Raw genomic sequence first — 15,686 nt, 5'->3', positions numbered from 1 at the left:
GGTTGATGGGGGCTGAAAGGTGGGGAGAGTGGAGCTATGTGTTTATTCGTATTTCTAGTGCTCAGCACAGAACATTTTGATAATCTACTTAGAGATGGGCATTATTTGTAACAATTCTATTACAGAATTTATGTGTAACATAAGCAAAAAAGACATGCAATATTTCAGATTGATATGCTAAGAGTTGCTAGGTATCATTGGAAGAAATCATAAAATCTTTTGACATGTTTTCATGGGGTAGAAATATGTTTAGCATGACTTCATTTGTACACTGGGGATCATATTTCCTGCCTTTTCAATGATTGGGGGAGGAGTGAAGAGAGGAAGTAATTTGGAACAGAAAATAAAAATAAATTTATAAAAATATTCATACGATAATGAAGAAATCTCACTAGGTATTCTATACTAGGGCTGTCTAACCTTACTTTTACAAGTTTTTATTGAACAATAGACAACATATTTTGATTTGCCATTTTAGTGAGAGCTCTGCGGTAGCTTGGTTTTGTTTACTAAAGCATAAAATTACCCTGCATTCTCCCCCCACCCACATTTTGGACAGCCTTGTTCTATACTATCAATTTGTTCCTTGAAAATAAAATATCAAAATACAATAAAATAAAATATCAAACCCTAAAGTTGTTTAATTTTCCATTAGACATTAGCTAAGAACATCTCACCTCTCTCCTACATGTTGTCAATCTGTTAAACTTCATAAGATCCTAGATTTAGAATTTAAAGGGACTTCTAGAGTCATCTAATCCAATCCCTTCATTTTACAGATTAAGAAACTGAGGCACAAGAGACAAAATAACTTGTCCCTGGCCACAAGGGTAGTATATGAAAGAGGCAAAACTCAAATCCAATCCTTCTAACCCCAAAGCCAGTTTTCTTTTCATTGTATCACATAGCTTCCCTAAAATCTAAGCTAATGAATGTCAATGGAGAAAGTTACAAAAAAAATTAACTATACTCATTAGATATTTATAAGGGGCTCTCATTATGGCTTTATTATAGGGTCTCTCTCTCTCAAATTTTTCACTCTTCTTCTTTCCTCAAACCCCCAAATAGACTATATTATCTGTTTTTACTATACAATGGATGATCTAGCCTTCTATCTCCTCCTAGTAAATTGAAGCTACTCCAAGAGAGTTCCCTCAACTCCCTTCCTAATATTTCCTGGCAATATAAACCATTTTCTCTCTTCCTTCTCTATGGTAACACTGGAAAAGGCATTTGCTCTTTATAAAGGCTTATCGATGTACTGTGAGTTTTATCCTATGTCTTCCTGCTTTCTTCAGGAACTTGTTACAGCAATCATTCTCTTTCTCTCAGGCATCTTTCTGTCTGCCTTTCTATTACTCCTTCCTACCGGCCTACAAATATGCTCTGATATCCCCCAATCTCCTTTTGGCTCTTCTACCCTGGTTTGATACCACCCTATCTCTCTCCATTAAACTTTAAAAAAGCTTTCTACAGGGGGCAGTTAGGTGGCGCAGTGGATAGAGCACTGGCCCTGGAGTCAGGAGGACCTGACTCAGACACTTAATAATTACCTAGTTGTGTGACCTTTGGCAAGTCACTTAACCTCATTGCCTTACAAAAAAAAAAAAAACCAATAACAACAACAACAACAAATGCTTTCTACATATGCTTCCACTTTCTACAATCTTGCTCAATCCCTTGCAAATCAACTTTAATCTCATCAGGCCACAAAAATAATTCTTTCAAAGGTCTCCAATATTCTACTAATCTCCAAATCCAATAGCCTTTTTTCAGGCTTAATCTTGTATAACCTTACTGTAGTATTTGAAACTATTGATCATCCTTTCTCTTCTAGATAACGCTTTCTTTCTTGGCTCAAAGAAACAACTTCACGGTTCTTTTCACCTTCATTATTTTTTCTCTTTCTTTTTCAAAGACTTATCTGCTTCTTGACTCCTTAAGGTATGTGCTCTTCAAGATCTGGTCTTTGTCCTCCTCCTTTTTTACTTCTTTTATTTCTATACTCTAAACTTTTATAATCACTCATTTCTGACTTCAATTACAACCTCTACTCAAATGACTCCAAAAACTTATCTTCGGTCCTGGACATTTGTCTTTGTCTCTCAGTGGTACCAAAATTCTAACATGTTTGAAAATGTGGGGTTATCTTTTAGTCTTTCCTCTCCCTCACTCTCTCACTTGCCAAGTTCAAATAGCTCAAAAATCTCTTATGCATCTTTTTTTTCTTCTCTTTTCTTACTCCTTAATTTCTCTCCTGACTCTGCTCCTGATTCCAGAGATTTTCCCAAGCTCCAGCAACCTTCTCATTGTGGAAGATCCCCATGCCCTTGCATCTATGATTTCCTAGCAGGGAGCTCCTCTCAGACCCTCCATTTTGAGGAAAGGCTCAGATTGGTCCCATCCTCATTACTTCACCCTCCTCCCAGTTCTATTCCTGACTCTCCAGACTCCCTCACCTGAGTACCCCTTCTCTACCCATCTCCTCTTATATGTTATCTTCTCCCATTAGGATAGGAGCTCCTTGGTCAAATGAGATGTTTGTAAAAGTGCTTAGAAACATCCTTCCCTTCTTTCTCCCCTCCTCTCGAGGGCAGCGACTTTCTTTCTTTTTTTGATTTGAATTCCCAGAGGTGAACAGAGAGCCTGGCACAGGTGGCCATAACTATTCCCCTGCCACCACACTAGCACAGGTGCTCATCCTTAAGCTCCTCCCTCACCAGCCTTCCCACCGCCTCCCTCTCAGTGCTCTACTCTGTTCTTTACACCATTGTACAGACTGAGTCCCAGGGCTCTTCTTCTCAGAAGGAAAGTCCCATCTCCTTCACCTGGCCTTTGAGGCACCACAGTCTGTTGCCATCCCACCTTTCTAGGACTACTTTGCCTTGCCCCTGGTCCTCCATCCATGTCTTTGTTAAGGCTGTCTCCCTTCATTAGTTCTTGAACTCGAGGCCAACCACACCTAAGCAGGGCTCTAAAGCCACTTCTTCTGAGAAACCTTCCCTTATTTCTGTCCCTGTTTGCTTAATTTTGCACTTTGCTTTGAACCTAAGTGTTCTAGTGATCTTTATATTCAACAGAGCTCACTAAAAAGATATTAATGGGGTGACTAGGTGGGGCAGTGGATAGAGCACCAGCTTTGTAGTCAGGAGTACCTGAGTTCAAATCCGGTCTCAGGCACTTAATAATGACCTAGCTGTGTGGCCTTGGGCAAGCCACTTAACCCCATTGCCTTGCAAAAAAAAAAAAAAAAAAAGATATTAATTCTGTAAGGGCAGGAAGTACATCATTTTTTTTCCAGGAAGTACATCTTAACCAAACACTCTCTCCCCTCAAACTGAGAATAGTGCTATAGATACAGTAGGTATAAGATGTATCTAATGAATGAAAGCAAATACTTTACAGTCACAATTAGCTAATGTGAAGCTAATTTTTCTCCAAGAATTTTCATGAGGAAGGACAACAAAAATTGTTTAAACAAATTCTGAATTTCATCCAGATTTAGAAGAAAGTTGTTGAAGAGGTGCTAAAAACCTCTCAAGATGATATTTTTCATTCTGTAAGAACATCCAAAATACATCCCATTTATTTTAGAAATCAGACTACTCATTCCTACCGATTCCAAAATTTTAGAAGGCATCAGGCATCTTAACACAAAGTTAACACTGCAAACACACTGATAAAAACTTGATATGCTGTTAAATTACATTTCTGACTATGAAATTCAACCCTCAAGCAACAGAAAACTGAAAAACAGAAATAGTTTATTTTATAGAGTAACTGCTTCTATCACCTCTCTACAGGACTGTGTCTCCTAACATTACAATACAAATAAGACTCCAGTTTGACTCTCACTAAGTAAAATCACTTCAAGGAGAATGCTGCATACTTGTTGGTATAAACTGATCCTGCCAAAGTAGTTATTTACACTTGCAGAGCTGACTTCTGCCAAGAGAGATCAGGGGAAGTTGCTACTTCTATCTCTCAAGAATATCTGTCAGTTAGTGGCTAATCTAAGGCAGAGCTTTCTTTGGAAGTGTGTAGATAACAGGCAAGAAGGAATAAGGGCACAAAGGTTTATGCTCCTTTATATCTAACTTTCATCATCATCATCATATCATTTAAACAGCAACTGACACACTGGAGCTTTGCAACAATCCTAGAAGGTAGCTGCTATTATTATTATCTCCATTTTACAAGGGAGGAAACTGAGGCACAGAGAAGTGAACTGATTTGGCCAAAGATCACAGAACTAAAAAGTTTATGAGACAGAATTTGAACTAAGGTATTTTTAACTGCAAGTCCAGTGCTTTAATCACTGGGCAAACTAGTTGCCTCAAAGGCATAGCATAATCTAAACTAAGAAGAATCTAAAATGAGAATATCCATTTTTTAAAAATTGGATGAAAAATGTGTTAACTATGCTCATATTAATTGATCAAACATAATTGGTTACAGCACATAAGATTTTTTCTTCCAGAAAAACTAACTCTAAGAAAATTATTGCTCCTGGAAGTCGAGTACCACAAGAATAAAATGGGTGAAATTTTCCATAGAGCAGGAATAATCACATTCCTATTAACTATTCTATGATGTTTTTTATGAAGTCTGTAACCCAAGAGAAAATGGAAGAAGAAAATGGCAAATTACCAATCATGGCAGGATTCTCCTTTTCCTTTTACCAAGAATATTTCTTTGGGGTAGGCAAATTAAAGAACTCTGATTTATTAGCTTATTATATCTAATCTTTCAACCTGTAAGTTATATGTGTCTGTATACAGTGGTAAAATTACAAGTCTAATCACCAGTCCTTGGAGCACATCCTTCCAAGCTGATAATGGGTCTATCAAAGATTATATTTTGGGTCCAGATATTTAACAAGCTCTGAATAGATTGCATGATACTCTTGTCTAGCACATATCTCTCATCTTTTTTAAAGAAATAGCACAACAGACTCTGTCAAATACTTTATTTTAAAAACCATATTATTCTTTCATTACAAAAAAAGTTCCAACTTTTTTTTTAAAATTCTGGATAATTTCATGCTAATATATCTAACCATTTTTTTGCCCTCTCTCAAAGTTTGTGAGGGAATCATCTTCCTTAAGAATTTCCCCCCAAAATCAGTTCTTTTTCAAATGACTTCTCCTTGTCTATTTTTCATATTGGTAGAAGGTCCCAAGAACTGATGTATTCTTATGATTTGGTGAAACCACAGAATATGAATAATAGTGTAGAAAGCCCAACCAAGATAAAACACTAATAGTAACCTTCAATACTCTTCAATAAGGACCACTGGAGACAAGAGTATACATTGCCCATTTAATTTTTTGCTCACTTCTTGAAATCATTGAGAATTTCATTGGAGTTAACTAAGCTCAAATAGTAATGTCCAAATCTGTCTAAGAGATACTGAATATTAATGATCTACTTCAGGTCATTTGATATTGATTTCCAGGTGCCAACAATGAGGGAAATGTAAAGGAGTTCTCTAACTTTGGACTGAGATGACAGTCAAGCACAGGGGAAGTTTTTCAAGATCAAATACCAGGAGATGGAGGTTCAACTACAAGCTCTTCCAATCTATGTAAGATCTGGGGTACATCATGGAAACTCTAAGCCTCTGTGTCTTCCTACATTAAGGCATTAAGGGACCAAATAGTATGACCTCTAAGATCCCCTTCTTACTCTAAATTCTACAGGGCATCTATAACCCCATAAATTGACATTATGCCCTAGAAAAGAATTAAGTCAAAAGTTAGTCATTGATAAACTTCCACAAAATGTACAGCTATAAGAGAGCAGTCCCTGACATTCCTAAAGCCAAAAAGCAAATGTAAAAAAAGTTCTCAAATATTTATTAAATACCTACAATATACAAGAAACCACACTCAGTTCTGGAAATACAAAAATACATCAGGGTTTAACCTCAAAAAACTTTTTTTATCTTGAAGAATACTAAAATTAAAGGTCTTTTAAGAATTATAACCCTGTTTTAATATGTATATGTATGTATGTATATGAAACATTTACATATGCAGGTATAGATTTGTGTATGTATGTCCATACATGCATGTATACATGCAAACTGCATGTAAACAAGTTGATATAATGTCTTGTGCCATATACATATACATATATATATGTGCACACATATAAACATACTGTATGGAAATGTACAAATGCACATCTATTAAAGGTGTCCCAAAACTGCACGAAAATTTTCAGACACAGTGTAGTGCTTGTGCTATGACAAATAATCTAAAAATTTTACTGACTGGGGTGGAGCCAAGATGGCGACAAGAAGGGATCCAGTCTTAGGAGCTCTCTGATAAAACTCATCAGCTAAGGACTCTAACTAAACTTTCGAGAGACAGAACCCACAAAGGGACCCAGTGAGGCAGTTCTCCTACTCAAGGTGACCTGGAAAAGAGCAGAAAGGCTCTGTTCCCCGGGATCGGAGAGGCGGCCGCCAGAGGAGTGGCCCACCAGAGCCAAAGAACTTCAGCCTCCCGGAGGCAGCCCCAGGGTGCTGGGAGTCTCAGCTCACAGCAGCGGGGGAGTCTCCTGAGCTGCACCCCGGGGAGCACTGGGCACAAAGTGGGGGAACAGCTGGGGACCTCTGCCAGAGTGAGCACGTGGAGCCCAGCACTCAGGGCACACAACAAGCAGCTTGGTCTTTCGCCCAGACCAGGAAACAGAAGCAGGCAGAGCTGGTAAGCAGGAGGCCCCAGGGCATGAGCCCATTGAGCTGAGGGAGGGGAGTGAAGAGAGAGACTGCAGAGCTCTGTCCTCTGCCCCTGGAACAGGACTCTGGGGCTCTGACCACATTCAGATCCTGATCACAGTCTAGGCCCCCCCATAGAACAGCAGCCCCACCCCACCTCAGCCCCATGGCAGAGGGAGGTGCTTATGGTCATTCACAGACCAGAAGGGAGGACAGAGCCTCACACACTGAGACCCTTGTGGGAGTGTCCCAAAAGCTCAGGAAGCAACCCAAAACCAGGCTCAGGCTGGGAAAATGAGCAAGCAAAGAAACAAGAGGAAGACTATTGAGAAATATTTTGAAAAATGAGCTCAAGAAGGATCAAAATACTCAGTCTGAAGATGAGGAAGCACAAGCTCCTGCATCTAAAGACTCCAAGAAAAAACAGAAATTGGGCTCAGGCTATGACAGAGCTCAAAAAAAGACTTTGAAAATCAAATGAGGGAGTTGGAAGAAAAACTGGGAAAAGAAAGGAGAGAGAAGCAAGAAAAACATGAAAATGAAGTCAGCAGCTTAGTCAAGGAAATCCAAAGAAATGCTGAAGAAAATAGCATGCTAAAAACCAGCTTAGGTCAAATGGACAAAATAGTTCAAAAAGTTATTGAGGAGAAGAATGCTTTAAAAAGCAAAATTGGCCAGATGGAAAAAGAGATAAGAAAACTCTCTGAGGAGAACAAATCCTTCAGACAAAGAATAGAATTCAGGGAGATTGATGAATTTACCAGAAATCAGGAATCAATACTTCAAAACCAAAAAAATGAAAAATTAGAAGAAAATGTGAAATATCTCATTGAAAAAAACAACTGATATGGAAAACAGACTTAGGAAAGATAATTTAAAAATTATTGGAATACCTGAAAGTCATGATCAGGAAAAGAGCCTTGACATCATTTTCAAAGAATTACTACAGGAAAATTGCCCTGATATTCGAGAAGCAGAGGGCAAAATAGAAATGGAGAGAATCCACCGATCCCCCGAGAAAGAGATCCCAAAAAACCAACCCCTAGGAATATTATAGCCAAGTTCCAGAATTCCCAAGTCAAAGAGAAAATATTACAAGCAGCCAGAAGGACACAGTTCAAATATCATAAAGCTGCAGTCAGGATCACACAGGGCTTAGCAGCAACTACATTGGAAGCTCGTAGGGCTTGGAATACAATATACTGGAAGGCAAAAGAGCTTAGAATGCAGCCAAGAATGAACTACCCAGCAAGGCTGAATGTCCTCTTCCAGGGAAAAAGATGGACTTTCAATGAACCAGGGGAATTTCAAAGGTTCCTTTGGAATGGCCAGAGCTGAACAGAAGGTTTGATCTTCAGATACAGGACTCAGGTGAAGCATGGAGATTGGAGGAGAGGGGGGAAATATGAGGGACTTAATGAGGATGAACTGCATGTATTCCTGCATAGAAAAATGACACTGATAATACTCATATGAACCTTCTCAGTTAATAGAGCAGGTAGATAGAGCTTTTATAGTTGAAGCACAGGAGAAAGCTGAATTCGAAGATAAAATATGTTGTAAAAATGGAGTCAATAGAAAAAAGGGAAATGGAATGGGAGAAAGAAAAAGGAGAGGGGGGGAATAGTCCAAGATATTTCACATAAGTTTTTTTTTTTATTACAATGAGCTATTGCAATGATATGGAAGGGGAGAGGCAAGGGGGAATGAGGGAATCTTTGCTCTCATCAGAAATGGCTAGGAGAGGAACAGCATATATACTCAATGGGGTATAGACATCTGGAGTAAGAAGGAGGGGTGAGCAGGGGGAAGGGGTGGGGATGTGAGTGATGGAGGAGAGGATGGACCATGGGGGGAGAGCGGTCAGATATAACACATTTTCTTTTTTACTTCTTGCAAGGGGCTGGGATTGGATGGCCTGCCCAGGACAATAGGGCCAGGTGGATTCCGGGCCTAAGGGGTGGTATGGGGGCTCAGGGCTTTTTGGCCCCAGGACCAGGGATCTGTCTGCTGCGACACTCAGCTACCCTACAGCAGAGTCAGAGTGAAAGGAGAGAGAAAATAGAGTACATGGTAGTGGAGAAATAAGAAAGGAGGGAGTTGTGATCAGCAATGGCAAAGGTGGAAAAATATGGAAGTAACCTTTGTGATGGACTTATCATAAAGAATGAGTTCCACCCATGACAGAGTTGTTGGTGTTGGAACAAAGACTGAAGCACATTTTTTGTTATTATTATTTGGGGGAGGTTGCAGGGCAAGTGGGGCTGGATGGCCTGCCTGGGGCCACATAGCAGGGTGATCTTTGGGTGTCTGGGGCCGGATTTGGACCCAGGTGCTCCTGGCTCAAGGGCCAATGCTCTGTCTGCCACCCAGCCACCCCTACTATTATTACTATTTTTTTTTATTTGGGGTCTTTTTTTTCCCTTCTTTTTGGTTTTTGCAGGGCAGTGGGGATCGGGGAGCTTGCATGTCACATGGCTGGGTGATTGTTGGGTTTACTAGGCTGGATATGGGCTCAGGTGCTCATGGCTCCAGGGCTGGTGCTTTGTCCATTGCGCCACCTGGCCGTACCTACAATTATTACTATTATTTTTTTTAATTTTAATTTTTTTCTCTCCCCTTTACTTTTTTCGCCCAAGCAAGTCTATCTATATTCATGGGGGAAGAGGGGTATTTTGTTTATTTGTAAACAAGAATATTTTATTAATGTAAAAAAACATTTGTACAAAATGAGAATAAAAAAATAAAGAAAAAAAGAAAAAATTTTACTGACTTTCCCCCTTTACAAGCTATCAATAGGAACTTAAAGCAGAAGAGAATAAATGTGAAAGTTTGCATTTGAAAACATTACTTTGTTTAGGCTAGGTACCAGGGGCATCCTGGATATACTTGGTCATGAGTCAATCAGATTAGATTACCTGTTGAATAAGTGAGCGGGCTTCTTCAGAGACTCCCTCTGGCAGGTTCAGAGCAGTGTGAGTGTTGATGCCTGCAGGATGGCACTCCACCAGAGTCTGAAACAACAATCAGGACACTCATTATCCCTTAGGTCACTATGCACACCTAGCCCTCAGCAAAATACCAGTTGACTATGCACAATCCTAGAAATATTTTCTTGCCACTATCTAAGTTTATATGAGGTTTCCAAAGCCCTGGTCTTTTCTCCAGACAACACCCTGGATTATTAATAATAATACTTATGACAATGATGAAACCAATGTATACAGAGCATTCACTAAGGGCCAGGTACTGTGCTGTGCCCTTGACATAAATTATTATCTCCTTTGATTCTCCCAACAGTTCTGAGAGGTGTGAATATTATCCCCATTTTACAGAAGGAGAAACTGAGGTAAATAGAAGTTAAGTGACTTGCCCAGAGTCAAATAGCTAGTAAGTGTTTGACGCTGGATTTGAACTCAAGTCTTCTTGGCTACTCACTATCCCTGGCACCATCCTGCTGCCTAAATTCATAAAACAACTGTTTGTCTTCTACATAAAAACTGTGCCTGCTTAAGAAGAACTGATGCTAAATGAAATGAGCAGAACTATAAGATTATACACACTAATAACTTGAGGTGATGATCAACTATGATGGACTTGTTCATTTCAGCAGTACAATAGTCAAAGACAATTCTTAAAAACTTGTGATGGAAAACACCATCCATATCCAGAGAAGGAACTGTGAAGTTTAAATGAAGACCATAACTTGTTATCTTCAATTTTTAAAAGCTGTCTTATGTACTATGTCATTTTTTTTCTCTCTAATGTTGCCTTTCTTCTGTTTGGATCTGATTCTTCTCTCACATCAAGATCAGTATCAATCTATGTTAAACATGATTATAAATGTAGAACCTGTATCATCAGATTGCTTTCCATAAGGGAGAGGGGGAGGGAAGGGAGGGAGGGAGAAAAATTATAAAACTCAAAACCTTGCCAAAAAAAAAAAAAAAAAAGATTGGTAAAACAAATCAGGTCATGTAATTGGAAAAACAAATTTTTTAAAAAAGAAGAATGCTTAAGAAGATCTGCTTAAAATGTATTTTAAAATTTCACTTAAATGAATATTTAATTCTTATTGTTCAGCAAGATAGACTAATCTTGATGAAGAAAGCCTGTTCATTTCCTCTGTCTTGTTTCTAGAAAGTACAATATACAGTATCTTTTTTAAAAAAAAAATCTATTCCCTTTAAGCATCATGATTAAAAGTTATTAAGCTGAAAAGGCATAAATATCTACTTTTAATCAGATGATATAAAAAATGAATTAAAATAAAGCTTTACTTATAAAACATAAAAGATAAATCTTCACTTAAAATTAGAATATATTATAATTTCTTAAAGATGAGTATTTCCTGATTTTGGGATCACAATATTTTATATGCCTCATTTGGTAAATTCTAAAACATTAGCACAATGTACTGTATTAAGACTTATAAGTGAATTAACAACTAACAGTTAAATATATATGCAATGGAAAATTCAAGCAATTTTATTTTAATATTAATAATTTTAAAGCAGATCATAATATTTCATACTGGTGTATTATGACAAAAAGTTTATTATTACTGTATTACATATGATACAATTAATTATTTTAATTTGGAGCTCCAATTTATTTGAATATCAAGAAAAAGTAATATTTCTCTGTTTATTTTTAAACAGTAAAGTTTTTAACTGTATTCCAGATCTAAAAATTACTATCATGGGTTAGAATTTTGAATCTTTTGGAAATAGGGTTGTACCTGGGTAAAATATGTTAGATAGCCTGAGTTACTCACTGCTTACCTTGCCAGTGAGAAGTTCAAAGAGGACAGCACCTAGGCTCCACCAATCACAAGCTTCGGTTTCCTCCGTAATTGCTCCAACCTCTAAACATGAAAAAAGTTGGTATTAAAATTCAAAAGGTCAATTACACCTTCAAAATTAACATATATTTACAAGGTGACCTTCTAATGCTGAGAGAGCAAATACAAAATACTACTAGGCTTTCAAAATTTATAAAAGTTACTTATACCTTTAGTCACCTACTGTGGCTGCATTATTTTTTGACGAGACATTTGTTCTTTAGTTGATGGAGGGACACCTTCAAGATGTTAGATTTAATACAATTCATATGAAAATATCAGACCAGTACTCTGGTTTATTTTCCAATTTGGGAAAACTATAGACAACTCTTAATCAGGGGTAATTATTCAGAATCTATTACTTATTAGCAGTCTACCAGAGGCTAATGAAATCCAATGAGAAAATTCAAAAAATATTAGTTAAGCATCTACTATGTATAGGATCTATGTTAGACACTGAGATTAGATAAGAGGGACAGCTAGGTGGTATAGTAGATAGAGGACCAGCTCTGAAGTCAGGAGTACCTGAGTTCAAATCTAGACTCAGACACTTAATAATTGACTAGCTGTATGAGCTTAGGCAAGTCACTTAACACCATTGCCTTAAATAAATTTTAAAAAAATTTAAAGATTAGATAAGATACAGTCTCTGTTCTCATGGAGCTTACACTAAAATATGAAAGAACTGAGAAACATACATAACTGATTTCAGTAGAAAATGATAAGCATGTGAGAAGGATGTTAAATACAGTCTAAAAGAGAAAAGGCTATTAGGTAATGCTTTTCAAAGAAGGCAGAATTTAAGATCAAAAAAGATGGGTAAGAATTCAAAAGGTAATGTAAGTATGGAAAAGGGATAGTCTAGGCACAGAAAATAAAAGGAACAAGAAGAAGAAGGAAGGAAAAATAAAAGACATATATATAACTGACAGAATGCAGCCCAGTATAGTAGGAATCTGAAGGGCTTACAAGATAAGTCTTCAAGGAAGGCTGTGAATGCCAGGCAAAAGTGGTGGGAAAATTACAGAAGGATTTTGATAGCAGAAGTTGGAAAGATAGTTTAGAGTGAGAAAAGAATAGAGATGAGAAGACTTTTGAGGATACAACTGCCAGACAAACAAGTAAGGGCCTAGACTAGAGTGATGAATATGGGAATAAGAAGGAGAGAACGAATAGAAGAGATACTTAAGAGATAGAATCAAAAAGGACTTAATAATAAATTGAAATCAAGAGACAGGAATGATCAAAAATAAAAGTTTCAAAATTGGGGGAATGAGTATAATGGTAGTGATAAAAACAGTGAAGTTAGAAGCAGAAACAAGTTTTGAAGGAAAAATAAGTTGTTATCATCATTATATACAATTCACATACAACTATCATATGCTTTAGACAAACAAAACTATTAAATACATTACATATAAAATGATGATGATGATGATGATGATGATGACGATGATGATGATGATGATGATGATGGACATAAAAAGTTTGGGGTATAAATGGGACATCTAGGTAGCAAAATGAGTAGGAAGTATAGTCAAGGTCAGGGATATAGATTTGTTAATCATCTGTCAGAGTAATAGCTGAAGTTTGTGGAGTAAATGAGATTGTCAAGAATAAGAAAAGAAAAAAGGACTAATCACAGGATTTGTGGGGATACACACCTTAGAAAGATACAGAGAAGGAATTGTTAGAGAGGTAGAAAAGCAATCAGGAAAGATCATATGAGAGATTATCAACAGAGAATAGTCAACAGTGTCAAAACTACAAAGAGATCTCTTTTGTACTTAAACTTAGTTGTATTTTAGTAAGGACTTTTATAGACTTATTAACATATATATATATATATATATATATATATATATATATATATATATATATATATAATGTCTCTTTTTAATAATCAGACATTTCAGGAAAAGTCCTAGAAATTAAGATCCAATCATTGGAGATCTATGATTTTGTCAGAAACCAGGAAAGGGAGACTAGAATATTCTCTAATCCTACAGTACTTGAAGTTCATCTTTCTTACTCAAAATGACTTTCAAAGGTAACTCAAAGTTAGAAACTTATAAAATAATTTATGCTCATTTCCACATATCAAGAACAGCTAAATATATTCTTAGTATCTTCCTATTTATTATAGGGTCTTAATTCCCTTACAAACACTTTTATTCATTTGTAGTTTAAAGTTCATTTTTGTCAATAGAGAAAAGCAGGAGAAAAGTAAGAACAGCATTCATTTCATTATTATCAACTCATCCTTCCAAAACAGTCATCTTTAATCCCACTCTTTTCTCCAATATAGCAAAAACAAAAAAATAAATAAATAAATATGATGTCCTGTGTTTTCCCTCATTAGTACCAACTTATTCTTGGCTTTAGACTTTTAATACCATTCTTACAGGATCACACCACATGTAAAAAAAAATTCGCTATTACCTGCCATTGCTTCTATCTTCTCTATTATTTTTAAATCTAAGTTGTTTGATGATTTTCTGTGCAGCCTTATTAATAATTTAATTTACATACTTATCTTCCTCCTCTATAAAATGGTCTCATGTATTTAGAATTTCATTTTTGAGAATTTTCTATGCCACCTCAGGCTGATTTACCCAATCGAATGTTAGTTAATGGATCCTAACATTTATCTGAATCCTTGTAAATCCTGTCTTTCCACGTTGAAGATACACCAGACTATGTACAACTCTCCTTTCCTTCTCTAGCACAAATTCAGGATACAACAATCATTTCCCTTCATGGTTCCCATCATTTCCAATCCTGAAACCAGTTCCTCCTCATTGATTAGAATGATATTCAAAATAGCAGTTCTTCTCAATGCTTTCCTCCACTTTTTTAAAGGATGAAGTCATCATTAAAGCCAGCCAAAAAACTATTATCTGGCCTGCATTGGACAGAGAGAGCTCTAATAGTTGTCTGGATAATGGAAGTACCCAATCATTACTCTATCGTGCCTCCAGTCCAGGTTTATGATTTATTTTCTACACTCTTTACCTAATTCCTCTTTCTGTCCAGGTGGTGTATAGTATGCTCCAATAACAATGTCACTTCTGTTTCCCAAATATATTTCTGTCTGTTCTCTTCCTCTTACTCGATTCTGGATCCAGTTTACTATCCATCTGCCATATCTCTCTGAGTTATATGTACTGATAGACAAGCTCTTTAGTTTGTTCATCCAACTGCATATAATAGTCTGGACAAGAGATAGTCTCCATAACAGCTGATTTTTTTCAATGTTAGGTTGAATAAATTAATTGATCAAGAAGTATTTATTAATGTTAAGCATTGTTCTAAATGGGTGGGATAAAAAAAAAATGAAATAGTCCCTGTCCAAATAAAGCTTATATTCTATTAGAGGAGATATGTCCATCTAGAAGACAAAACAAAATAATATAAAATAATTTCTGAGGAAAGGCATTAGAAGTTGCAAGAATTAGGAAAGGCTTTGTTCTGAAGTGCTAAGTGCTACTTGAATTGAACTATTCCATGTAATTAAGGATCTTGTGTAGGGACTCTGAGATGTTCCAGGGCATCATGTAATTGGAACATTACAATCCTTGTAAAGACATTTGTAGATGCTTTTAGCTATTATAAAGAATCCCCATTATAGGGAAATCCACTTGGATTTTCTGAAAGACTTCATGACAGTGGCGAGCAGCTTTGGCAAATATATTTCTTCCTATTATAACACCATGAATTTTTTCTAAATGAAATTGCCTACATTTTAACAGAAGTCAAGTGTTTATCAATAAGGGAGTCATTTCTGTATCTGCATCTGAATGTAATCTACCAGAACAAAAATCAAACAAGAAGAATGAGATGACATAATTATAACAGCTTCAACATGACCTGGTCAAACATTTTTCATGCTAAAAAAAAATGGAGAAACTGAGAAAGAGATAAAAGAAAAGACCCTGAAACTTATTATCACCACTTCTTAGAGAAGCTAAACTGATATACCAAAAGAGGTCATACCAAAGAGGTCAAAAGAACCTTGAAACTTTCTCAGGCATTAAACTTATGATTTCTTTGCTATGAAACATAGCAGTCTAGTGCAATGTCAGTTTATAATATAAAATCATAGGAGAATAGCAA

The 15,686-nt window shown here is 36.6% G+C and overlaps 1 protein-coding gene across 8 annotated transcripts in view; it reads right to left on the bottom strand.

Moving 5' to 3' along the window:
- Window positions 1–15,686, bottom strand: part of RPS6KC1 (ribosomal protein S6 kinase C1) — a 247,207-nt gene that overhangs the window by 11,580 nt on the left and 219,941 nt on the right. For 7 of the 8 annotated variants that reach the window (XM_074222639.1, XM_074222646.1, XM_074222642.1 and 4 more), the window contains 2 exons: window positions 11,512–11,594; window positions 9,646–9,741 (listed from right to left, as the gene is read on the bottom strand). In XM_074222639.1, the coding sequence (XP_074078740.1) occupies window positions 9,646–9,741; window positions 11,512–11,594 (179 nt within the window). The other variant, XM_074222641.1, reaches the window with a different exon arrangement.

Source organism: Macrotis lagotis, chromosome 2 (assembly GCF_037893015.1).
Source record: "Macrotis lagotis isolate mMagLag1 chromosome 2, bilby.v1.9.chrom.fasta, whole genome shotgun sequence".
Classification (NCBI taxonomy): domain Eukaryota; kingdom Metazoa; phylum Chordata; class Mammalia; order Peramelemorphia; family Peramelidae; genus Macrotis; species Macrotis lagotis.
Note: the sequence above shows the minus strand (reverse complement) of the source record. Positions and strands in the feature narration are given on the sequence as shown.